Genomic DNA, 24,850 nt, shown 5'->3' with positions numbered 1-24,850 from the left:
AGTGGGTAACAAAAGTCCTTGATTTTTTTTTTTTTTTCACTAGCTGTGTCATCCGGAGCAGGATTTAAGGACAGGAATAGTTGCCAGCAATAGCTTGCACCTCCATTTATATGTTGGCTTTCTTGAATGGATGAGAGACTGGATCAAAGCAAAAAAGAGCAGCTGCTGAATGTCCTATTGTACGTTCTATATATTAAGGCAGCCATGCATGGATCGGAATTCAGCCCGTTCAGCAGAGACTGGCCAAATTTCAATATATGAGCAGGCTGGTTGTACAGAAGTGGATCTACTGATCAATTTCTGTACAACCAGCCTGTCGTTTTTCCCAAATGAGCAGTGCCCCCAGCTATAGCCTGCAGCACTGATCAGTGTTTTCTGATAGTGGGGAAGTCTCCTCACTGTCAGAGTATAATATTACAGTGGGAGTGATTCCCTCATCCCCACTGAATGTGCGGATGGGGGAATTGGATCCTTTTTTTTTTTTTTTTCATTCAACATCTCCTGGCAGCAGAGTTTTGGCAGAAAAAGCGTTTGACACTGGGAAACTTGTGTAACTCGTTTAGGCACGTCATGTTCTTGGGTGTTTAATTAATTTAATTAGCAAGAATAATAATTAACTCTGGCCATTGAAATGAATAAATGCTAAATCGCTAAACGCTCTTTGGCGCGTCAAGCATTTTTTTTTTTTTTTTCCTGCCAAAACTCTGCTGCTCCTAGACCCACTGGCTGTGGGTGTTTTTGTTTTTTTTGCCTCCAAACACCCCTGCCTCTAAACGCCTATGTGTGCATGGATATGTAGGGGTATTCAAAGGCAGGAAAAGGAGGTCATCAGATCATAATAGAGAGACAGGGCTTTGCTTTCTCTGGTCAGAACTGGTGGATAATGCCTGATAAGAAAAATGATCTAGAAGCAGCAGGAAAGGTGGAAAAAACAGATCTACAGGCTGCCTGAAGTAGGTACAGGGAGGTCATTGCACTGCGATGTGCTTCAGTGCTCAGGCAGACACTCCAAATCTCAAATAGAAGTCATCAGAGAAAGGAATGGTAGGGATCTCTCTCGGAGAAGCAATCAGCAGCAAAGGCAATCCTGCCAGTGCTCAGGTAGATGCCCCATATTCTCTGATAGCAGTCACAAGAAGCAGGAATGGGTAGCATCTGACTTGGCTACATTTCTACAGTGTGAAATGATCTATGAGGCTATAGGAGTGCCCAGGCAATGTCGCATGTGCACTACAGCCTTTCAGGAGGAATTCAAGGCAAATGTTAAATTTGTTAGAGTACTACTTAGCCACAGTTACCTTTTTAAAGACAATCGCTCCCCTGCATTTCAATATCCTAAATCAAACCTGTTTTTTCTTTTTCTTTTGTAAAGCCAAAGCTACTAATCCACTGTGTGCTAGACACCCTCCAATGCCTAAACTTACCTTTATCCTATGTGCTGTGTCCCAAGCCTGATACATAGTACATATTCCAATCACACACATTCCTGGAATAAGCAGTTGGGGTTCTGGGTGCTGTAGTAACCGCCAGCTGGATACTGGAACCTATACAATATGTAGACATTCGCCAGCACAATAGAAAACGGTGTAGTGCAACGTTTTGAAGCCACGCAGGACTCCTTCGTCAGGCATGTGATGTCATCACATGCCTGACAAAAGGGTCCTGCGTGGCTCCAAAACGTTGCACTACACCGTTTTGTGATGTGATCTTTCTTGAATAAAAACTACAAACTAAATTTACAGGCCTGATACATGACTTGCCCCCTGGTACCCCACAGTCCAGCTCTTGGGTTTGACTGACTGGTCAGCAGGCTCCAGGACAAGAAACATACTATAAAATGTACAGTTAATATTGGGTGTTGTCTAATCCCGGTGACATTTTGGGGGCAGCAGCAAAGCAGTGTTTAACGTTAATTTAAGTTTAGGCACTGAATGGTACCTAGCACAGTCTAAAAAGATAGGTTTGGCCCTTAGTAGATACAACGGGATTGCAGTTTGGCCCTTAGTAAGTACAACAGGATTGCAGTTTGGCCCGTGGTATACACAGCAGGATTGCAATAAAAAGAGCAGTCCCCCAAATATGATTTTTTTCTTCTGCTTTTTGCAAACTTCAGTTTTTACGGTTTCTATTTTAATAAACTGGTATCCTGCCCCCCCCCCAAATTAAAATCTATAGATGTGATACTTGGTTAGCCTATGTGCTCATACAATATGTGGGCATAAAACAGACCTGTAGTTTGTTTGGGCAGTCATTGCCATTATTGTCCAGAAATACAAAAGCAACACATTGCAGGCTCTTTCCCCACTGAGAGGGCAAAATTCTAATTATGAATGTAACACATCTGGTATTGCTAATGTCTACCGTAAATTTTATATTTGCTGCTTAACCCCTTTAAGCAGACTTGCTGAATCAGCCCTGTATCCAAATAACATTGTGTTTCTCCTAGGACTGGGAGACAGAAACTCATGACTGGTACTGCTTTGAATGTCATTTACCTGGAGAGGTGATGATATGTGACCAATGTTTTCGTGTGTACCATCCTAAGTGTTTACCTGATGATATGAAACTCAGGGATAGCAGTAATCACTGGCAGTGCCCGGTTTGCAAGGTAAGACCGTTTAACTGTTTTCAGTGCACATGCGTTGGTTGTCTAATTTATATTAATAAATATTTATTATCTCATTCAATAATTAGCTCCAACTTAATAAAAAAAGAAAAAAATCTGATCCATGTATGGACAGGCTGATTGTACCCAAGTCGATCCATCCATTGAACGACTTGGGTATAGTAGTATATAGTTTGAGTAGAACACTTATTTGAAATGAATAGAATTGTTATGACATTGTCATTGAATTCACTATAATTTCTAATCAATGTTTAACGTAATAGCTTATATGTAAGTTAATGGCAGTTGTTGCAGTGGTGGTGGGGGGGTACTAAAACTGGAGAGTGCAGCTCTGCATAGGAACCAATCAGCTTCCAGGTTTTATTATCAAAGCTTAATTGAACAAGCTGAAGTTAGAAGCTGATTGGCTACCATGTACCAGATTTTGCACTCTCCAGTTTCAGTAAATCTCACCCAGTGATTCAATGTAATCTCTTAATTGTACAGGACACATGATACTATTCAGAAGCATAGGGTTATGCTGCTGCCTTTGGAAGATTGGACACTGGCAATACAAAGCTGTAAGGACAGCATAGTAACAACTCCTCTCATTCCCAGCAAGCCTCAGTTTTTGCTAGTGTCCTAGGAGAGAGGATGTGTTTACACCAAGAGAAGCTGCCACTTTTTCCTTTTTATCTAGATGTTTTTTTTTTTTTTTGTTTTTTTTTTTTGATCTAGCAAGTGCAAGTAACTCCAGAGCCACTGCAGCTTTCTGGATCAACTAAGCCTCTGCATAATCTTGGAAGCTGTACCTATTGAAGAAGATGCACTGGACCCTGCTCAAAGAACTTGCCTAACTATGTGGTGCAACATAATGAGGCAGGTGCATATGAACCATGGGTTGCAGCAAAGATATTTTCACATTTCCTCATCGACACACAGTGCTGACAGGGTAATCCCTCCTGCTGAGACATTGTATTCTACTGGCGGGGGAAGCCATCCCCAACAGGAGAAGACCGTAATTATTGCTAGCGGCTATAGCAGTTGCTAGCGATAATCACAAGTCAATCCAGCAGGTTGGTTGTACCAAAGGTGATCGATCATCCAGCCTGCCCATACACGGATCAATATTCAGCCAGTTTCTACTGAACCAGCTGATATTCAAACCGTCTATGGCCGGCCTACCTTACCCGTTTGCGCAGCCTCCTAAGTTGTGTTGAGCACTGAGCATGCATGCAGGATCAGGTCATCAGCTGCCTGCTGCCACCACTCCACACATTCACTGTCACCTGGAATCATTCTTCCCGCTACATACATTGGTTGAACACTTTTTGGCAGGTAACCATTTCTGCTCCATCAGAATTGGTCCATGGGTACCCCCAACAGGATTTCCTCACTATACACATGGTGGATCACAAGCACTGGGCTTTGAGACATTAGGCCTTATTGGTTTACAGGCAACTAGCAGCATCATTATCAAGTGAAGGGGCTGACACTGCTATTGATTACTGTCTCCTGCTTACATCACAGCACCTTCTTTCTGTTTATCCGGGGGATCAATTTTCTGCTACCATGTCCGAATTTATAAACAAAATCACAAGTATGTTGCTGACTCTGACCACAGGGGTCACAAACATGCCCCAGACCCTTCTTACAGAATCTCTCTGAATTCCCTCAAGTTACAGCTGCTTCTACACCTACAGATGAGGATGGTGATTGCAACTCATCTTTCCCTTATGATTTAGTTCAGGAGGAGTCTCATGTCTCGGCCTTCTCTCTTAAGCTTAAGGATACTATTTCAGTGCTTATTGATGCTGTGCGCACATGCCTTGACCTTGAACAACCTGTGTCAACAGTGCCTAAGGTCACTAGCCTGGGTTCTCCTAAGAATCCCTGGCCTGCAAAAACCATTTGTGTACATTTCTCGTTTACAGCCTGTTTTGTGCAGTAACTAGCTCAATCCTGACAGTCTTTCCGCCTCCCAAGCATTTTGCCCAGCAATATCCCATACAGGATGGGTTCCCTATAAAATGGTCCACCCTATTTCCTGCTTTAGCAAGATAACTGTCCCTATAGAGGATTTTCCAATCTTTAAAGCTTTATTTGTAGCTTATTCCAAATAATCTGATCAGTCTTGAAGTTTGTGAATCTATTTTGTGAAAAATCGTGCACATTTAATTCCTTGAATATGTGTCACAGAATTCAATATTCCTGGTGAGAAGGCACTGTTGTGTCACAGACTTCAGAGCCGGTCTTCAGAATTAGACATGCTAAGAAAAGGAGTTTCAGGAGGCAAAGTCAGTAGAGGAATCACTGCTTGCAGTCAACAGTGTACAATGGCAAAAGTAGTCCTTGGAAATTGAAGGTAAGCAGCAAAGGAGAGCTGCAAAGCAAACAGCAGAAAATCCAGGAAGTTAATGAAAGAGATGGGCAGCAGACAGGTGGCACTTGCAATATGGAAGGACATTTTTCTAGTAAGCTTATATTGGATTGTCCAAAATAACTATTGTTCTACTGCTATTGCAATGCTGATGTTATACAATGAAAGTATATGCTGTGACCATAGATCTCCTTTAAGGATCTCTGGACAGAAGGTTTGAAACACTCCTAAAAGCCTTATTTGCACTTGCGGACCCAGCCCTGCAACCTGCCATTACTACTATGACATTATTTGCTAAGTATCCGGAATGGTCCTCCTGTTTGTTCACATATAGTAGACCCTTTGGCTGAAGTGTTGGTTTGCTCAGCTTAAAGCAGAACTAAACTCTCCCAATCAACAATAACTCATTTGAATCCTTATGCTGCTAGCATTAAAGTGGTGTTCCGGCTGAAATTATACTTTTTAAATAAAAATACCCCTATAATACACAAGCTTAATGTATTCTAGTAAAGTTAGTCTGTAAACTAAGGTCTGTTTTGTTAGTTTATAGTAGTAGTTTGTTATTTTATAAACTTACAGCAGGCTGTGGCCATCTTAAGTCTGGGCATCTGAAGCCAGACTGTATTTCTTCCTGGATCTCATCCTTGCAGATCTCGCACATGCTCAGTGCAGCACAAGCAGTGTAATAGGTTTCAGGTCAGGTTTCCATAGCAACGGCAGTGTCAGAGGAAGTTTCCGCCCCTTCCCAGAAGGCATTGCAAACAGGAAATGATGCGATTGGCCGCGGCCAGGGAGGAGGAAGTGAAAAATGAATACAACAGATATACAGTAAGTGCTGAGAAAAAAAATTTTAAAATATCCAATTCGTTTACAGTGCACAGTTTAGTGAGGGATGCTGAAGAGTTGTAAAAGTGGGTGGAACTCCACTTTAATAAATGCATAGGAAGATGTATTATATTTACTTGTAAAAAAAAGTACCTGTAATAAAAAAATACAAATAAAAAAAGTAAAAAAGTTTTATATTTCTTTGCTTCATGGTTTCTGGCCTAGGCAAAATTTGTCATACATCCCAGGAGTCTTCATGGCCATTTTTTTTTTGTCTTCTTATGGATAAGGGGAGGAGGGGCTTTCTTAGCTAAGAGCGATGGTTTCCAGGAAGCAAATGGTGCTTGAATCATCTGCCCTTACCCAAGATCACTGTGGCTAGAAAAGCTATGTGGGTGTTTTTCAAAGTGATTTATCAACAAAATAAAGCATGGAGAAATGGATGGGTGAGGTTGTTTTCGAATATTAAAAATGAATTAAATAGCTTTTTCAGTTTTTGGTGCTCAGATACAGTTTAGTTCTGTTTTATATGCAATAAGTGTTTCTTGCATATTCCCTTGAGGTGCACTTCTTTTGTGCATTTCTAGATACTTTTATCAAAGAAATTACAAAGCAAAGGAGTACCCTTTTGCCCCAGAAAAAAGGGGCAAGGCCTCCCTTAGGGGAAACCAGTGTCTTCTGGGCCTAAGAGAAGTTCCTTTTGTCCCTCACAGGCCTCTATGGTGAAATCTGATTCCCAGTTCCACAGCAAGCCCTGAACCCCAAGTCCACCAGCATATCTTTCTCCCAATGAGAGGATGCCCTCTCTCATTCAAGTGAAGGGATGTCTGCTGGCCTTTTGTGGCAACCTGGTTCCAGGCTTGCACTGGCATGGTGGATGACAAACTCAGAGAAAATTTCTATTTCTATTTCAATGTCTTGAAGTTCAGAGCAATTCCGTTGTGCCTTCAACGCTGGGCTTCTCACATGCATTGCTGTTCGACCCGCATTCAGACAATGCCATGGCAATGGATCCCATCAACCATCAGGGAGTAACCAGACTTCTTGCAGCTCAGAGAGAAGGGGATCTTCTCCACAGGATCAAGGGAAAGGCATTCAGGTAATTCTCATGGCACTGAACTGGCCCAGGAGGACATGATATTCAGACATCGGCAGACACTCCATGGGCTCTTCCGGATCGTTTACATCTTCTGTCTCAAGGACTGGTTTAATACCCTTCTTCTCACTCACTGGCTTTAAAGTGTAAGGTCACCTTTACAGAATAATCTGTAAGGTGAACTTACACAGGACCCCCTCCTCGCCCCCCAAGTAGTTTTTCTGTAAAGGTGAACTTACCCTTTAAAGTCTCCGCCTTGGCAATTCTCTTCCAGGAGCTGTTTGCTCCTCACTCCTTGTGAAGGCCTCTGTACAAGGAAGTGCTCATAACAGTCCTCCTGTGTGTTCCCCTGTAACTCCATAATATCTCAACCTGGTTCTGTTACTTTTCAAGAAACCCCATTTGATCCCATTAGGGATATTCCTGAGCCCACTCTTGCTCATAAGGTTGCCTTTCTCGTTGGCCTCAACTTTGGTGAGATCTGTCTCAAAGATGGCCTTAACGCATTAAAAATCTTTTCTTGTGCTTCACACAATATCAAGGCCTCTTTTCTTCCTATTTTTCTTCTTTTCACCTAAACCAGGAATTTTTTCTTTCATGTCTCTCTCCTGATCCAAAACCTCCTAATGAGATCCCTCCATTGTTTGGATGTTGTAGGCCCCCTTTCGACAGTCTGACTCTTTCTTCCTCAGTCCTCAGGGTCCCTCTTATGGGACAAGCCTGCCTCTTATTCCTCTCACCAGGTGAATTCAAAAATATTTCACTCAATCTTATTACCTAAAGGGCACAATTGCTCCTCTCTCTGTACCAGCCCATTCAGCTAGATCAGTTGGTGTTTCTTGGGCTTTCCAGCATTAGACCTCTGTTTTTCTGATTTTTTTTCTGCCTTCTGTTCATGCGTTAAGAGCGGAACTTCGGTCATTTTTTCATCTTTCCATCTGATAAATCCTCTGCCCTTGTTGGTTTAACTTTGGATAGTACAACATTTTTTTTTTCTGCCAGTAAATACCTTATACAACCCACTTCCTGTTTCTTGTCTGTAAAAAAGCCTAGGCTTATGACATCGTGCACAGCTCTTTCACTCTTGTGAGAGTTTGCCAGGAAGGGAGTGGGAGATGATTCATAAGAGGGCCAATGAGAGCTGCAGAGCTGGAGGTGTGTGTTAGTGTAAATCCAGGAAGTGAAAAGGAAGCAGTTTCAGCTGCCCACAGTTAAAATGGTTGCAGCCAGACTTAGTGGAGGGAGATTTCTGCAGCATATTTGGCAAGTACAGAATCACAGTATTTATAAAATAATATGCAAAGTGGTTGGAGGGAACCTTCAGAATGGCAAAGATGTTTTTATTACAAATTATGTGAGCAGACTACAGTTCCTCTCTAAGTTTTAGCATGTGAATGTTCAGGCCTCTGCTGATGCCTGCTTCGTTCATAAGGTTCTTCAGGTGTCTTGGGGTAGGATGCTGGGTTTGCTAGGAGTGGGGAGGGTTTATACCATGCTGTCCTTACAGCTTTGTTTTGGCAGTGTCCAATCTCTTGAAGGCAGCAGCATAACTCTGTTCCTGAATACTGTCCTGTAATGTACTTGAAGAAAAAGGATTTTACAGGTAAGACAAAAATCCTTATTTTATCAGGAGTTTTGTATTGAATGAGCAGGACCCTAAAAATGGTTAAGTGCTTCTTCTGCATAGTTTTCACTGTATTTTGTGCGATTTCCTTATCGTTCACATTATCTCTTTTTTTATGATCAATGTTTATTAAAGTACATGGGAAAAATTTACGACCAGGAAAATTGAGTTCTTGTGCAGAGTGCAGTTTTTCTTAGAGACTCTGGCTGAACATTTCTAGAAGGGTTCATGTAAGGATCTGTGGCCAGTACCTTAAATGAACCAAATACCAAACATAACAAACCGGTTATATACACGAAGACATCAAGAGTCCCTGCATCTTTACAGCTCTACACAGGATACTTATTTATCTTCTGGGCTTAAAGTAAACTTTTCCTAAGAGAAATAAGGGGGCTGCCAATGATGACCTCCACTGAAAAATACTAGTTATCTGGCTGTTATGATCTGCTTTTTTCAGTGCCCTGTAAGTCACTGGCCTGGAGTGAGCATATAGATAAGGAAAGTCAGATTAAACCCTCTAAAACCATTATCTGCATACTTTTTTCTGGGCTATTGAAACAAAGCTGTTTAGTATGATCAGGCAGGCAAATAGAATTGCGTCATGAGAAGTCAGCAGTGGCAGTCTCCATATATTAAAGCAAATCTGTTCTCACCTCAACATGTGTAAACTACCACTGTAAGTGAGTAGCAGTCTGGCAGATTTAGTTTTCCTCTACAGTTTTCCCAGCAGCCCCAAACTAGAGGTTCCGTAGTAAGCAAAAAGGCACTGGAAAGAAGTGCTGAGTACTAGTCTGTTTCTTCTGCCTTCCAAACCACACAAATGGCTGCTAAATATTGTAGTGGGCCTCAGTGGCCAAAAATGGATGGCAGCAGGGGGTGAGCTTCCTTTTTCCCAATGTTGAAATTTTGTACAATTAAGCACTTAGTTAAAGGCCCATTTGACTGATTCCCAATGTCTTGGCTCTCATATATGTGTACAGACACCACAATGCCACTTATACTGCTAGTGGGTTGCAACTAAGGATTGCTGCTCCCATTGTGAGAGCAGTGACCTCCCTGCAGCAGTCCATCATGTCCCCTCATGAATCAGACCTATAGCTCTGCAAATGGTAGGGAGCATGAGCTTTGCTGAATATAGATCTATACTTTTTTTTTTTTTATGACTTATTTGTGAGAGCAACAGTCCCTAACTGCAGGCTAGTGCGAGGGACTGTCATTCATGGCAGTGCGTCTTTGGAGTTCTGATGCACGTATAGAAGAATTCCAGAAGACCGTAAACATTTATAATCTGCTAGCCTACAAGGAGTGTTTGGTGCAAGAAGGCGTATGCCATCTCCTGGATCTATTTGTTGTTTGTTAAAAAAAAAAAAAAAAAATCTACCAGTTCACTGAGTGCTGAATAGTAGAGCCTTAGCTATACTCCAGTGCTTTGAAAGGATAGATATGTCTCTGCTACACGGCAGCTGCTCTGCCTGCCCCTCCTCACTCCAGCTTTGGTTTTTCTGAATGGGTTCACAGATTGGCAAATGTTATGTGATTGGGCAACGGGACAGGAGGAAGGGCAGACAGCGCAGCTGCAAGCAAAGCTATAAATTCTGTCAGATACCTGTAGTTGGGATGTTGGAGCACTGGAAGTGTAGCGATAGCTTTATACCATTTGCACTTAGTGAAACCTTATATTTTATTAAAAAGAGAGTGTGAGAGCTTTGAGACGTGTCGTATACCTCATTGCAGTTAACGCCTTATGTGCCAACAGAGTTTAAATACTTTTTTCCCCTGAAGTTTTCATTTAAGAGTTCTTCTTTAGAGCATTAAAAAGCTGTTATTTTACTGCATCCTGAAATTTATTGGTGTGATTTTATTTTATCTTTTCCATAAAGCTTCAGTTGGGCTTTATGGACTTCTGGGTAGCTATAGAAAAAAATTAAAACAGCATGTAAGTGAACTGCTGTTCACTCCCACCTAAAACTGTTGGTAAGTAATGTAGGTTTTACATACATGCATCCGGTGACCTCTGAACATCTTGAATTCTTGTGCCAGGTCAGTAATTCAGTGGTCAGTGAAGTCAGGATCCAAATTAAAGCTCCAGATCTTGCACGTTTAGGCTCGGTTCACATCTATGCACTTTGCTTTTTGATCCGTTCTGCAGTGCTTTTTGCATATGTGATTTTGCCACAATTTACATTTTGCATTTTGTTTTATTTTTTTGGCCAATTTGTTGTTGGCCAGATTAAAAAATAAAAACCGCAAATGGCGGTAAAATCACAGCAAAAATTACACTACATGCTTCTCTGCAGCTGAATTAAAAAAAAGGAAAAAAAAAACACGTTTTGCATTAAAAAAAAGTCCCTGACCCTTTTAAAAAATGCAGCAGCTGAAAAAAAGCATAGATGTGAACGTGTCCCATAGTAAATCGTGTTAGATGAATTTTACTGCGTTTCTGCAAAAAGCACCAAAACGCGTATAGATGTGAACCAGGCCTAAAACACAAGTCAGTAGTGGTAGCTCCAATATTGTTATGTACCCTGTAGCATACTTGGAAAATATGGTAAAATATATATGAAAACCATCAAGTTTGGCATCTCCCACGTTCAGCTGTCTTTCATAACATTTAGGTTTCTTCTAAATTATAATTTGTACTTTCATGCCCTGTGATGTCTCATTAAAACAGATGAATTTTATTTTAAAGAATGCAGTTTTTCTGCTGTTTTAGCAATGTAGTGATAATACAGAAGAGAAAGATCTTAATATTGATGGCAATATTTTTGTTTCAGAGCATGAAGAAAAAGAACCTAAACAAACAGGAGATGGGTAAATACCTGCGATTCATTGTGTCCCGTATGAAGGAAAGGGTACGTTTTTTGCTTCTTAGTTCAGAGAAACCTGCAGTGTTGTGATTCTACTAACCACATTTTACTGACTCCGCTTCCCCCCTCGTGTTTATGTGTTGTTACTGTAATGCTTTTATATTGATTATTGCATTGGACTAAGTGCCAAGGTAAAAACTATAGCTTTAGAAATATGTGTCCATCTCCACAGAGACAAAATGGGCAATTGTTTTGCTTTTAGAATACAGCGATCCATCAGCTGTAATTTATCAGATATCTTCCTGCAGCCAATAGAAGTTGTTGTGGGTTATTGCACTATTAATTACAGTGGTATTCCTTTATTTTGAAGGTAAACTAAATAAGGTAGAAGGACTTGGGTTACATCGTACATTGGCTGCTGCCATACACATTAGAGGGCAGAGTGTGTGCAACACTTGGACATTTTGCTTAGCCGATGAACATTCTCATTTTCGAACATTTGTGTTTAAGCACCCCTGATGCTGACCTATTGGGGAGGGGGGTTTGCAGGAATGGTACAACGTTTTCTAATATACTCTTAGTCTTACTGCTATTCATAACCCCCATCTAAAAAAAAAAAAGACATAAGATTAATTTGGTTTATTTTTAAATCGAGCTTTGTAAAAAAACCTTTTGCTCATAATTGCTTCTGTGTGCAACCAAATGCTCATTGGATTATCTTCTGTACATCAAACATTGTTTTACTAAAACTGCAGCCAATCAGCTTCTAACTTCAGCTTGTTCATTTAAGCTTCGACAATAAAACCTTGAGGCTAATTTGTTTCTATGCAGAGCTGTTCCAGATTTTGCACCATTCAGTGCATAAGAGTAGAAATCTCATGGAGAGGGAGGTGTATAAGCACTCTAGTCTGCATGTTTTTAGACAAAATTCAGAGCCATTCAGGTGATGGGGATACCAGCAATAAGGATTTAGTTTGAGAGGTGGCCACATGCAAAAACTTAAATACTACAATGAAAATTTGAGTGTACCTTTTACGAAGAAATATTTGTTATTGGCTTTGTCAGCTAGAAATGTATGGGTGGTAGTGTATTCTTGGACCCTGAAAATTTACAGAAATCTAAATGTACGTTCATGAGGAATGGTATTTTTTGTTGCAAATTATTAATACACACACTCGCACCTTCCCTTTTAAATATCTTTAGCTTTGATACATTTCTGGAACTTACACACATTTACCCATATAGCTGCATTTACTGTACAGATCTATAACTCTCCTTGTCCCTTGCAGCTTGTAGTTTACTTAAAGAGATTGATATGTTTTCCACACTTCCCTGCAGCATTCTGCCTTCTATTTACATCCTGCAGAGGGAACTGCTTTACTAAAGAATGTTCATGAGAAATAGGAAAGTGGCTATGATAGCAGCTCCCCAAAAGTGCCTTCCCGTGAGAGGCTTCCTATCAGCATAGCAAGATGTAAGCAAACCACAGGAGGCTGCAGGAAAAAATACAAATCTCTTGATAAAGTACAGCAGAGGCAGTTTTTTTTTGTGTAGGCTTCAGGGACCACAGCAGTTAAAGGGTCTTTACATAATTATCCTTTAAGAACATTGCAAATGCTGGATTGCACAAAGTGCATTGCTATCTGTAATAATTCCATAGCATGTGGCGTTAGTATGATGTTTTTTATTACAAATTAGAGGGAACTTTTTTTTTTTTTTTAAATAACAAACATGTTATTCTTACCTGCTCTGTGCAATGATTTTGCACAGAGCAGCCCAGATTCTCCTGTTCTTGGGTTCCCCCACAGTCACTCCTGGCCCCTACCTCCTGTCGAATGCCCCCAAAGCAAGCAGCTTGCTATGGGGGCACCCGAGCAGACTCACTCCCAAGCCACTGCTCTGTGTGTCCATTCACACATTGAGCATGGCTCGGCCCGCTCCCGCTCTCTCCTCATTCATTCACTGGCTGTGAACGTCTCAGCCAATTAGGCGCTGCTCTCGTGCACATCTCTGTGCATCTGTCGAGATGGGGCTCTGGTAAGTATTGGGAGGGGGGGGGGGGGGCTGCACACAGAATGTTTTTTACCTTCGTGCATAGATTGAAAAATAGGATTTTTAAATAGGATTTTTAATAACAGCTTACCTGTAAAAATCCTTTTCTTGGAGTACACCACGGGACACAGAGCCTTGTTAATTACTTAATGGGTTGTATAGCTCACCAATAGGCCCACACAATGAAGACAAGTCTCCCTCTATATAACAGCTCCCATAAGGAGAGTAGCAAAGCAATAAGGATCCCATAAGAAGGGGGGGGGATCTCTGTGCCCCGTGGTGTACTCCAAGAAAAGGATTTAACAGGTAAGCTGTTATTAAAAATCCTATTTTCTTTTTCATACACCACAGGGCACAGAGCCTTGTTAATTACTTAATGGGATGTCCCAGAGCAACTCTCAACTTGACGGTAGGGAGACACAAATCAAAGCTGACCACCATCGGACGTGAGGAACTACATTGCTGCCTGCAGCACACTGTGCCCGAAGGCGGTATCCTCAAGCCCTTTTACATCCACTTGATAGAATTTGGTAAATGTATGGACTGAAGACCAGGTTGCGGCCTGGTGATGCACTGCCCAAGAAGCACTTACTGCTCTGGTCGAGTCCGCTTTCATACGAAAAGGAGGAATTTTCTGTTTCAAACTATAAGCTTGAATAATAACCTGCCGAATCCACTTAGAGATAGTAGATTTAGATGCTGCCTGCCCCTTTCTAGGACCTTCCGGCAGAATAAACAAAACATCAGTCTTCCGTATCTGAGCAGTTGCTTTCAGATAGACCTTTATTGCTCTCACTACATCTAGAGAATGCAATCATTTTTCCTTCGCAGACTGCAGGTCTGGAAAAAAGGAAGGTAAGACAACATCTTGATTTAGATGAAAACCCGACACCATCTTAGGGAGAAAGGTGGGGTGGGGACGCAACACAACCTTGTCCTTGTGGACAATTAAATAAGGCTCTTACAAGAGAAAGCTGCCAGTTCAGATACTCTCCTAACAGAGGAGATAGTGACTAGAAAGGCCGATTTCCTACTCAAAAGGAGCAACGGAATATGGCGAATAGGTTCAAAAGGCTGTTTCTGTAAAACAGACAAGACTAAATTAAAATCCCATGGGCACAAAGGAGATTTGACTGGCGGATTTAACCACAATACCCCCTGAATAAAAGCCCGGACTAGGGAATGAGACACAAGTGGTCTTTGAAAGAATACTGAAAGGGCCGACATCTGACCCTTGATAGTGCTCAGGGCCAGTTTTATCTCTACCCCCAATTGAAGAAAAGCAAGAATCCTACCAATGACATACTTTTGAGGATGCCACCCTTTGGATTCGCACCAGGAAACATATGCCTTCCAGATTATGTAATAGATGAGCCTGGAGGTCGGCTTCCTAGCATTAACCAGAGTGGAGAGAACTGGACCCGAAAGTCCAGGTTTCTTCAAAATGTAGGCTTCAACAGCCAAACCGTCAAACTTAGACTTTGTAAGGAAGGATAGACTACTGGTCCCTGCGATAGCAGGTCTGGGCGGAGTGGAAGAACCCAAGGTTTTCCCACCGCCATCCTTACGATCTCTGTGTACCAGGATCTTCTGGGCCAAGCTGGAACCACCAGGATTACTGGTTTCCCTTCTTTCCTGACCTTGCAAAGAAGTCTCGGTAAGAGCGGAATCGGAGGGAACGCAAACTGATCCCAAGGAATCACTAGCGCATCTGCCCCGTATGCTAGAGGATCCCTTGTCCTCGATACAAAGTTGTCCAACTTCCTGTTGAACCTGGAGGCTAGTAAATCTACATCCGGGGTACCCCTTTTCCAGCATATGGCCCGAAATATCTCAGGGTACAGAGACCATTCTCCTGGTAACAGCTGCTGGCGGCTCAGATAGTCCGCTTGCCATTTCCCTACCCCCGGAATGAAGACTGTAGAAAGACAGGGAACATGCTTTTCTGCCCAAACCAGTACTTGGTTCACCTCCCTCTGGGCATCCTGACTCCGGGTGCCCCTTTGATGATTGATATAGGCCACAGCAGTAGCATTGTCGGACTGTATCTGGACAGGATAACCCTGCAACCTGTACGTCCAGGCTCTGAGGGCTAAATGCAAAGACGAATGGATGGTTCCTTCCTCGCCTTGATCATCCTGATCAATTCTATTATAGACCTGATCTTTGACTCGGGTAAGAATACCCTGCTTTGAGCAGTGTCTATGATCATGCCCAAATACTCCCCCCTCTTTAAGAGCTGCAAGGATGATTTTTTCAGGTTGAGGACCCAACCTAAGTGCTCTAGGTATTTTACCGTGCTGAGCACATTATGGTTTAACCGTGCTACCGGTGGCAGGTCGTCTAGATATGCCGTCACTGCTATGCCCCTTAGATTTGCTAGAAGCGGGGCTAGAATCTTCGTAAATACCCGGGGTGCAGTAGCCAGACCAAAGGGTAGCGCCACAAACTGAAAATGGCGCTCTTCTACTGTGAACCTTAGGAACCTTTGGTGAGCAGGACAGGTAGGCACATGTAGATATGCGTCTTTGATGTCTATTGACGCCATGAATTCTCCCCCTAATAGGGTGGAGACCACAGAGTGGATTGACTCCATGTGAAAGGGGGGGAATGTTCAGGAAATGATTCAGGCCCTTTAGAGCTAGAATAGGTCAGACATCCCCATTTGGTTTTGGAACAACAAAGAGGTTTGAATAGGGGAACTTCTATGATTACTCCTTGGAATAGCAAGTGATCCCATGCCTGGAAGAAGGGCTTTCTTTTTACTGGATCTTTGGAAATGTTTGACCTTAGAAAACGGTAAGGCGGAATTCTTGGAACTCCAGCTTGTAACCCAGGGACACTGGAAATTACCCACCTGTCCCGGATTTCCGCCTGCCAAGCCCCTGAAAATCACAGAAGTCGCCAAGTGGGGGCGCCCCCTCATAAGCAGGCTTTGGGGTTCTGTTTAGCAGATTTCTGACCCCAAGGTTTCTTTTGTCCTTGGGCTTGGCCCTGGGCCTTGCATCTGACTGAGAAGGCCGTCGCCACTACCTAGAGGATGTGGCCCCAGGAATCTGGGAGAGAGAACGTTTAAAAGAAGGACGTTTACTCTTTTTCTTAGCTGGTAAAAGGGTAGTCTTACCACTGGAAATCTTCTGGATGTATTTATCCAGGTCATCACCAAACAGCCGTTCCCCATGAAAGGGGAAATCGGTTAAAAGCTTTTTGCATGGAGCTTCAGCTGACCAATGCTTTAGCGCAGAATCCTGCGCATGTGTACCAGCAGGAGGGTAAGGCAAGATGCCTGCTGAATAGAATCTTTTATGGCATTTACCGCAAAACATAAGGCCTTAGGCAGGTCCACCCATAGCTTAACCTGATCAGCAGGAAGATGCTTAAGCCCTTGCTTCACCTGCACCTTTAGTACCTGACACATGCCAAATGCTGCCACAGCAAGTTGGGTTACAACGCCAGCCATACTAAAGGAGGACCTGAGTAAAGATTCCAGCTTTTTCTCAGTTGGTTCCTTAAACACCTGAGCATTGTCTACAGGACAAGTCAGATTTTTGTTCACACAAGAAATAGTCGCATCTATTGCTGGCAAGCTCCATTTCTTGGTAATTTTTTCCTCCATTGGGTAAAGGAAAGCAAATTTCTTAGGGGGAGAAAACAGCTTGTCTGGATGTTCCCAGTCAGCATAAATCCGTTTTTCCAATACAGGATGGACCGGGAAAATATATGCAGCCTGCAGGGATTTTAATGATCCCAAGGAAGAAACAGGGAACTTGGTTAATTCAGCATGTACGGCTTCTGCATAGCATTGCACCTGCAATTTGAGAACCTTTGAGGCAGAAAAAGCCTCCTCTGATTCCCCTGATTCATCCGACTGCTCCAGATACTTGTCCCCTGATGGAGTAGTATCATCATCATCAGACTCATCTGATGGGGGATTTAGAGCAGCAGAAGGGGACCTACCCCGCTTTCTGCTCTTCTGTGAGGACAAAGTAGCGATTTTCTTTTTCTAACCAATTTTCTTCTAACCAATTTAACCAATCTAAAGCTGCTGCTAAAGTGTCCTCAGTGACATATGCAGAAGCTGCCATATTAGGAGAAGCTGCAAAGCCTGACAGGGGCAATGGCTCATCCTGTGCGGCTGCATCAGGTCCAGCAGGGGAGGTTGGAACCCGGCAGGCATGACTAGGACCCCCCGATCCGGATGGCGACACCTTCATGCCCCTCTTCCCTGCCCCTGAACTCCTTCTACAGGAAGGCATAGTCCTAAGCTAGAAAAAGCAGAGGTACTAGCGCAGGGGCATCAACTGCTGAGCTAGTCTAGCAATACAAACAATATGCTGCTAATTTGCACAGCCTGATGCTGAGTAGGCGTCTTGGTGTGCCTGCATCCAACACACATGGAGTTGCTTACGTGCCCTAAGCTGCTGTGTCCCTCTTGTATGCAGAGCTCTGGCGGTTTATTTAAAAAATTCCGCCCTGCGCTGTGGCTGGCGTGCACGCCTGCGGCAACCACACTCTGCTTCCCCGCCAAACTGGCTTCAAAAGCACGCCTGCACATAGGGTAATGGCGGGGGCAAGAAGGAGGAGAGAGAGATCCCTCCAACGAGCGTTGTGGACCCCGGACTACGAGGGACCCCCCCTACAGAGTTGTGGCAGAGCCTGCAGCGGAGGAAGTGAGCCGCTCAACGGACCGGCTGACACTGAGCTTTCGTTTCCTGGAGAGCAGAAAGTAGAACAGCAGGTATGCCTCTTTACTCCCTTCAGTGGCGGAAACAGGTAAGACATGCAGCTACTCATAGGAGAAAGTGGATTTTCTCACTTACCTTATCCCCGCCGCAGGAACTGAACCAGACAGATCCAATCTTCACCTATCATGGCGGGTAGTGTTGTGCCAACCTTCAGGGTTCTGGGTTCCTATTTAAAGGAGGCCTCTTCCCTGGACCTGTAGAAGACTCTGCCAGAGTATCTTTGTGCATTTTTTAGTACGTGCCCAAAGTACTGGATCCCAGAGCCCAGTCCTACAAGAGAGACATTACAGGCAAAAACCTCGCTCTTCCGCGAGGCCCGGTTACCATCCATTTTAGTGGAAAAAAACTGCGCTGGAAAATAAATTAAACCCTAATAGTAAGCTGCAACACAAAGTGAAATGCACACAAATACAGATAGATACAAAATATGGTTGCGCTCTAACTAATGTGCAAGTGAACCTTAACCTTATACAACATATGATAGATAATTCAAACACAGTCCCAACTAGGAAGTTATTGACTCTGTGGGTGATTCTGTGAAAATAAATCAAAGTTCCAAACAAGAATTCCTTTGCAAAAGGTGAATCAGCTTATGAACGGTTCAATGAAATTCATGTGACTTTTGCTTGACAGACACCGTGAATACACCACCGTAAAAAATGCGAGCTTACAAGCTGCACAGGCTAGAAATGCCTGTGGCTAACACCCAGCCAGGGTCTTTTCCTCATTAGTATTCCGACACCAGTCTAATCACTGCATCAACGGCTTTTTTGGATAGATCCGGTTGCGTAGCTCCTTGACCCCACTTAGGGATCTTTCAGTAGAGCTTTCCTCTTAGCACATCTTTAATCGTGACCAACACCTTAGACACTGGTGAAAAAACTGAGGTACTTTCCTCATGGGAGGGGTTATATAGAGGGGGACTTATCTTCATTGGGTGTGCCAGTGTCCAATCACCAATTGGTGAGCTATACAACCCATTAAGTAATTAACAAGGTTCTGTGTCCCGTAGTGTACGAAAAAGAAAAAACCTTGAGCCTTTACAACCAGTTTAAGGATCCCACCACTGAGCACAAGCTGCTGTCAGAGAGTAGCTCAGTTCTCCTTCATAGATAGAGCCCTACCTAAGAAAGAACGTGTGGTAATTGTCAGATCACCAGGTGATAATGAAGGAAAAAACATCCTTAAAAAAAAAGAACTAATGCAGCCACCACATTTAAGAACTGGCAATCTGCAATGTATTCGATTTTTTTTGTTTTGCATTTAATGCCACTTTAATCCGAATAATTATACCTTTTCAGGCAATTGAACTTAACAAGAAAGGGAAGGATACAAAACACCCCATGTACAGAAGACTGGTGCATACAGCGATTGATGTGTCCACTATTAATGAGGTAGGTTCTTTTCAAGTTTCTGTGAAAGTTCAAAATTAATATAGTAATCATAAAAGGATTTTCTTCTAAGGCTAAACGTTAAATTGGAGTAGTTTGTTTATTTGGAATTACATAATCTTGTATCATATGAGACTGAGAAATACTGTTTTCTCTCAGCAACTAAACAACCTGACTGTTTTTTTACAGAAAGTGAACGAAGGAAAGTACAGAAGTTATGAGGAATTCAAGGCAGATGCTCAGCTTCTCTTGCACAACACCATTATATTCTATGGAGGTGATTTTGATCTTGTTTCCTGCTTTAGGCATTTTTTTTCCATTTTCTTACACTTATATTGCAGTCTTGTATTCACCTGTCCCCGATCAAGCAAGATATCACTGCCTAGATTGCCTGGCTGCTTGTCAAGAGTCTTCTTGGACAGGTGGGGGCATGGGCTCTGCGTTCCTGTTTGTTCAGAATGAATGGGATTGCAAAACATGTGTAGGCCCTGCTGGGAAGACAGGTTAGTATAAGACTCGGAGGGGGCTGGGGGTGCTCTTGTCCAGAGTTAGTAAACTCTACCTGCTTGTACATTCCCATGTTATCCTCTTTTTTTGTAATTATACTGGCTGTGTTTCATACAGGTACACCCACTGTTAGCCGCAGTAATGGTGGTGGAAATGAGATTACTGTTATGGGGAGATTTAAAACAGACTACTATCTCCTTATTAACCAAAACAAAAGTATGTCTGGTTTGTTTAAAGTAACCCGCTCGTCTACTCAAAAACAGGTTTAGATTAATGGCAGCCTCACCAGCTGCTTAAATTTTCTTTTAGAGCATTGCCTTTGTTCAGGCCCTGCAAACAAATTATTGGGTACTTCCTTTCACCCTAAGTGGCTGAATAGAGTGGAGGCGGAGTCAGAGTGAGTTTGTGTTTATTGCTGAGGCAAAGTACAGTTGTCCTTGAAGTTAAACATCAGTTGTGTTCAACATAGAGGGCTTTTATGGCATTTAAGATGCATTCAGAGGCCAGCATGTGGTACCTGTGCTCACCAAATTTGGTGACCTGCACATTGCACCTGCCTAGTATCTGAAATGGAGACATACACTGATCAGCCATAAATTTGTGACCACTGACAGGTTACTTGAATATTATTGATTATATTGTTACAATGACATCGGAAAGTCAGTGGGATATCTTAAGCAAGTGAATATGTTGTCCCTGAATTGGATGTGTTGAAAGCAGAAAAAAAGGGCACTGTAATTTGTTGTGTACGTGGCCGCGTAGCCAGCAAACCAGTCGGTGCCCATGCTAACCCATGTCCACAGGCAAAAGTGCTTACAATGGGTACATGATCATCAGAACTGGACTACAGAGCAGTGAAAGAAGGTGGCCTGTTCTAATGAATCACATTTTCTTTTACATCATGTGGATGGTCGGGTTTATGTGTATTGCTCTCCTGGGGAAGAGAAGGCAGCACCAGGGTGCAGTATGGGAAGGAGGCAAGCCAATGGAGGTAGTGTGACACTTTGGAAAAGTCTTCTGCTAGGTCCTACCATTCATGTTGATGTTACTTGACAAATACCCCACCTACCTAAATAGTGTTGCCAACCAAGTACACTTAATGAAAATGGTATTCCTAGATGGTAGCGGCCTCTTTCAACAACTTAATGTGCCCTACCACACTGCAAAAATGGTGTAAGATTGGTTTGAGGAACACAACACATTGATTTGGCCTCCAAGTTCTCCAGATCTCAATCCAATCAAGAATCTTTAGGATGTGCTAGAAAAACAAGTCCAATCTCATTAGAGACCATCTTACAGGACTTAAAGAATCTGCTACTGGTGGCTTGATGCCAGATACCACGGTATACCTTCATAGGTCTGGTGGTGTCCATTCCTTAACAGGTCAGGGCTGTTTTGGCAGCAAAAGGGGGACCTACTCAATATTAGATGGGTGGTCGTAAAGTTATGACTTATCGTTTATAACCAGACGCTTGTACTAAAAGTCTTCAAGACAGACTAAAATGTTCCTGGTTTACATACAGATGTGAATTGCTGATAGGTTGCTTATAGAGGGTGAATAATCAAGTATTACATGTACTGATAAAATTGGAACTCTGCTTAATTTGCTGTGCTGTAATTGTTACAGATGACAGTGAGCAGACTGATGTTGCCAAGGTTCTGTACACAGACACATGCCACGAGGTAAGTTTTATTCAGCACTCTTCATTTACTTGACTTATAGGGTAATGACACTTTTCTGGGCACATCTAATACTTATTTTTCATACAGTTCACTACCTTTCATGCTCCATCTCTGGTATCTATTGTTGCCAGCTTTTATATTGCTGGCTTTTTCATAGATTCTCTGTTATTGTTTAGCAAATTGTATATAAATCTAGAGCAGCCCTTGTGGCAACCAGCTAAATGTGCATACATCTTCCCCACCCAACATACCTTGCCTGACAGCACATTCAACACTCTCTTCTTTTGAATTGGCCACTACTGAGGTTACAAAACTTTTCTCAGATGCCCACTTAACCAATTGTCCCATGGATCCTGTTCCCTCAAAACTTCATAAGGTCACCCTCTTCTTCTATCCTTTGCTCCCTCACTCACATCTTCAATCTCTCCCTCTCTAGTGGCACCTTCCCCTCCCCTCTAAAACATGCACAGATCACTCCCATAATTAAAAAGCCCTCACTGAACCCTACCAACCTGAACAACTTAAGACCCATCTCATTGCTCCCATTCACCTCTAAACTTCTAGAACGCTTAGTCTACAACCGTCTTAGCTCCTACCTCAGTGAAAATAACCTCCTTGACCCTTTACAGTCTGGCTTTCGCTCACACCACTCCACAGAAGCTGCCTTACTAAAACTCACTAACGATTTACTAACTGCTAAAACCAACAGCCAGTACTAACTCCATACTCCTACTACTTGACCTCTCTGCAGCCTTTGATACTGTTGACCACCCGCTCCTTCACAATAAACTACATTCCCTTGGCCTCCGAGATTCTGCTCTATCCTGGTTCTCTGCCTATTTATCACAGCGCTCCTTCAGTGTCACCTACAACTCTGTCTCCTCCTCCTCTCCATTGCCCCTTTCTGTGGGGGTCCCCCAAGGCTCTGTTCTTGAACCCCTTCTCTTCTCTATCTACACCTCCTCCCTTGGTCACTTGATAACCGCCCACGGCTTCCAGTAGCACTTATACGCCGATGACACCCAAATCTATCTGTCTACTCCTCACCTCACTCCTTCAGTCTCCTCTCGCATTACTAACTTACTAACTGACATATCAGCATGGATGTCGCACCACTTCCTTAAACTAAACCTCTCTAAAACTGAACTATTAATATTCCCCCCCCGCCCGTGCCCCCCTCCACGACTTTTCTATCAAAATCAACAATGCAACCATCAGTCCCTCCCCTCACACCAGAGTACTAGGTGTAATCCTAGACTCTGACTTGTCATTTCAGCCTCAAATCCAATCGTTGTCAAAAGTTTGTAGAATTCACCTCCGTAACATCTCTAAAATTCGCCTCTTTTTAACAAATGAAACCACCAAGCTCCTCATTCACTCCCTTGTTATCTCTCGCCTTGACTATTGCAACTCCCTTCTCATTTGCCTGCCTCTCCATAGGCTATCCCCTCTTCAGTCTATCATGAATGCTGCCAACCACTCAGTGTCTGCCAACCCTCTACTCCAATCCCTACACTGGCTCCCAATCACCCAGCGAATTAAATTCAAAATATTAACCACAACATACAAAGCCATTCACAACTCCGCCCCGAGCTACATCACCAATCTTGTCTCCAAATATCACCCAAATTGTCCTCTCCGCTCTTCTCTAGACCTCCTACTCTCAAGCTTTCTCATCTCCTCCTCTCATGCTCGTCTCCAGGATTTCTCCAGAGCCTCTCCCATCCTCTGGAACTCGCTACCTCCACCTGTCCGGCTATCCCCTACTCTTTCTACCTTCAGGCGATCCCTGAAAACTCATCTCTTCAGGAAAGCCTATAACATCTCTAACTAATTTTTTGCCACTTCCATCAGCTCATTCCCCACAGTTACAACCTTTTGTACCCCCTGCCTCACCCTATTAGATTGTAAGCTCTTCTGAGAAGGGCCCTCTTAATCCTCTTGTATCTTATTGTATTATAACTATATTGCCTCCCTTTTATACTGTAAAGCGCTGTGTAAACTGTTGGCGCTATATAAATCCTGTATAATAATAATAATAATGTTAAAGGATAAGTTTACTTCCACATTCCACACATCCTGTTTTCCTAGCTCACCAATCATAATTATCCTGCCATAGATGCATATTTACCTGAATCTCACAGCCACTGGCTGCACCTACATTGTGGATGTTCACTTCTATGGGAATGCCTCCAGCCACATGAACTGCACCATAGAAGTCTGTGGTGACCCACAGACAATTTTAACTGCAAGATGTGAACATTTGCTGTGGCTGTGAGATTAACGTAAGTGAAGCTTGCATCCGGGGCTGTGGGGAGGGTAAGATTCTTTTGATGAGGTGAGTTAGGTGCTTTGTACAATGGTTTTGCACAGAGCATCCCTAATCCCCCTTTTTTGGGGTCCTCTGCCAGCACTTCTGGCTAGTTCCCCTTCTGAGTGCCCCCTAGCAAGTGGCTTCTTGTGCAAACTCAATCCTGAGCCGCACTGCATGTGTCTATTGACACACTCAGTACAGCTTGGCCCCACCCCCCACTCCTTTGTCACTGGATTTGATTGACAGCAACAGGAGCCAGCGGCTCCAGCTGTTCTCACTGAGTCCATTGAGAAGGGAGAGAGTGCAAGTAAGTATTTAGGGGGTTGGGGGGGGGGGGCTGCACCTAAAAGTTTTTTTGTTTTAATGCAGAGAATGATAAGAGAAAGGTACAGACCTTTAGCCCTTATAACCACTTTAATATCTAGTTCCATCTCAGCTTAAATTGATAGTCAGGTTTGTGTCCCTGAGTTATCATTTAGAGAACAGAGCTTGGCTGCAGAGTATATAGGAAGGAGAGCAGGGGATCCCCAACCTACAGAATTGTCAATGGTTGCTGTTTACTTATCAAAATGTTTGATCAGCCTTTGCTATTCTTGTGAAACCCTTCCAATGTACGTTTGAATTAATTGAATTGCATTGAGGGTGTTTTTTATATGACCAAAGGCGGTGGGAGAAGGGATCATCTTGTACTCTTCGATAAGTTTAATTGTACCAAACAAATATTGTATTTTTGTGTGGCAGAACCAGGGCCTTTTCTTCAGCTTTATTCATTCTGAAACCGCTGCATATTCCCTTTTATGTTTTACATTGTATTTTAGAAA

At 42.9% G+C, this 24,850-nt stretch overlaps 1 protein-coding gene across 7 annotated transcripts in view; it reads left to right on the top strand.

Annotated features, from left to right (window-relative positions):
• The window catches only part of ZMYND11 (zinc finger MYND-type containing 11), a 147,908-nt gene that overhangs the window by 86,952 nt on the left and 36,106 nt on the right, over positions 1-24,850 (top strand). For all 7 annotated transcript variants that reach the window (XM_073629918.1, XM_073629917.1, XM_073629916.1 and 4 more), the window contains 5 exons: positions 2,447-2,608; positions 11,305-11,382; positions 19,436-19,528; positions 19,715-19,802; positions 21,660-21,715. In XM_073629918.1, coding sequence (XP_073486019.1) covers positions 2,447-2,608; positions 11,305-11,382; positions 19,436-19,528; positions 19,715-19,802; positions 21,660-21,715 — 477 coding nt within the window. The remainder of the gene's footprint in view (positions 1-2,446; positions 2,609-11,304; positions 11,383-19,435; positions 19,529-19,714; positions 19,803-21,659; positions 21,716-24,850) is intronic.

Source organism: Aquarana catesbeiana, linkage group LG05, assembly GCF_042186555.1.
Source record: "Aquarana catesbeiana isolate 2022-GZ linkage group LG05, ASM4218655v1, whole genome shotgun sequence".
Lineage (NCBI taxonomy): Eukaryota > Metazoa > Chordata > Amphibia > Anura > Ranidae > Aquarana > Aquarana catesbeiana.
This window is presented reverse-complemented; position numbering and strand designations above follow the sequence as displayed.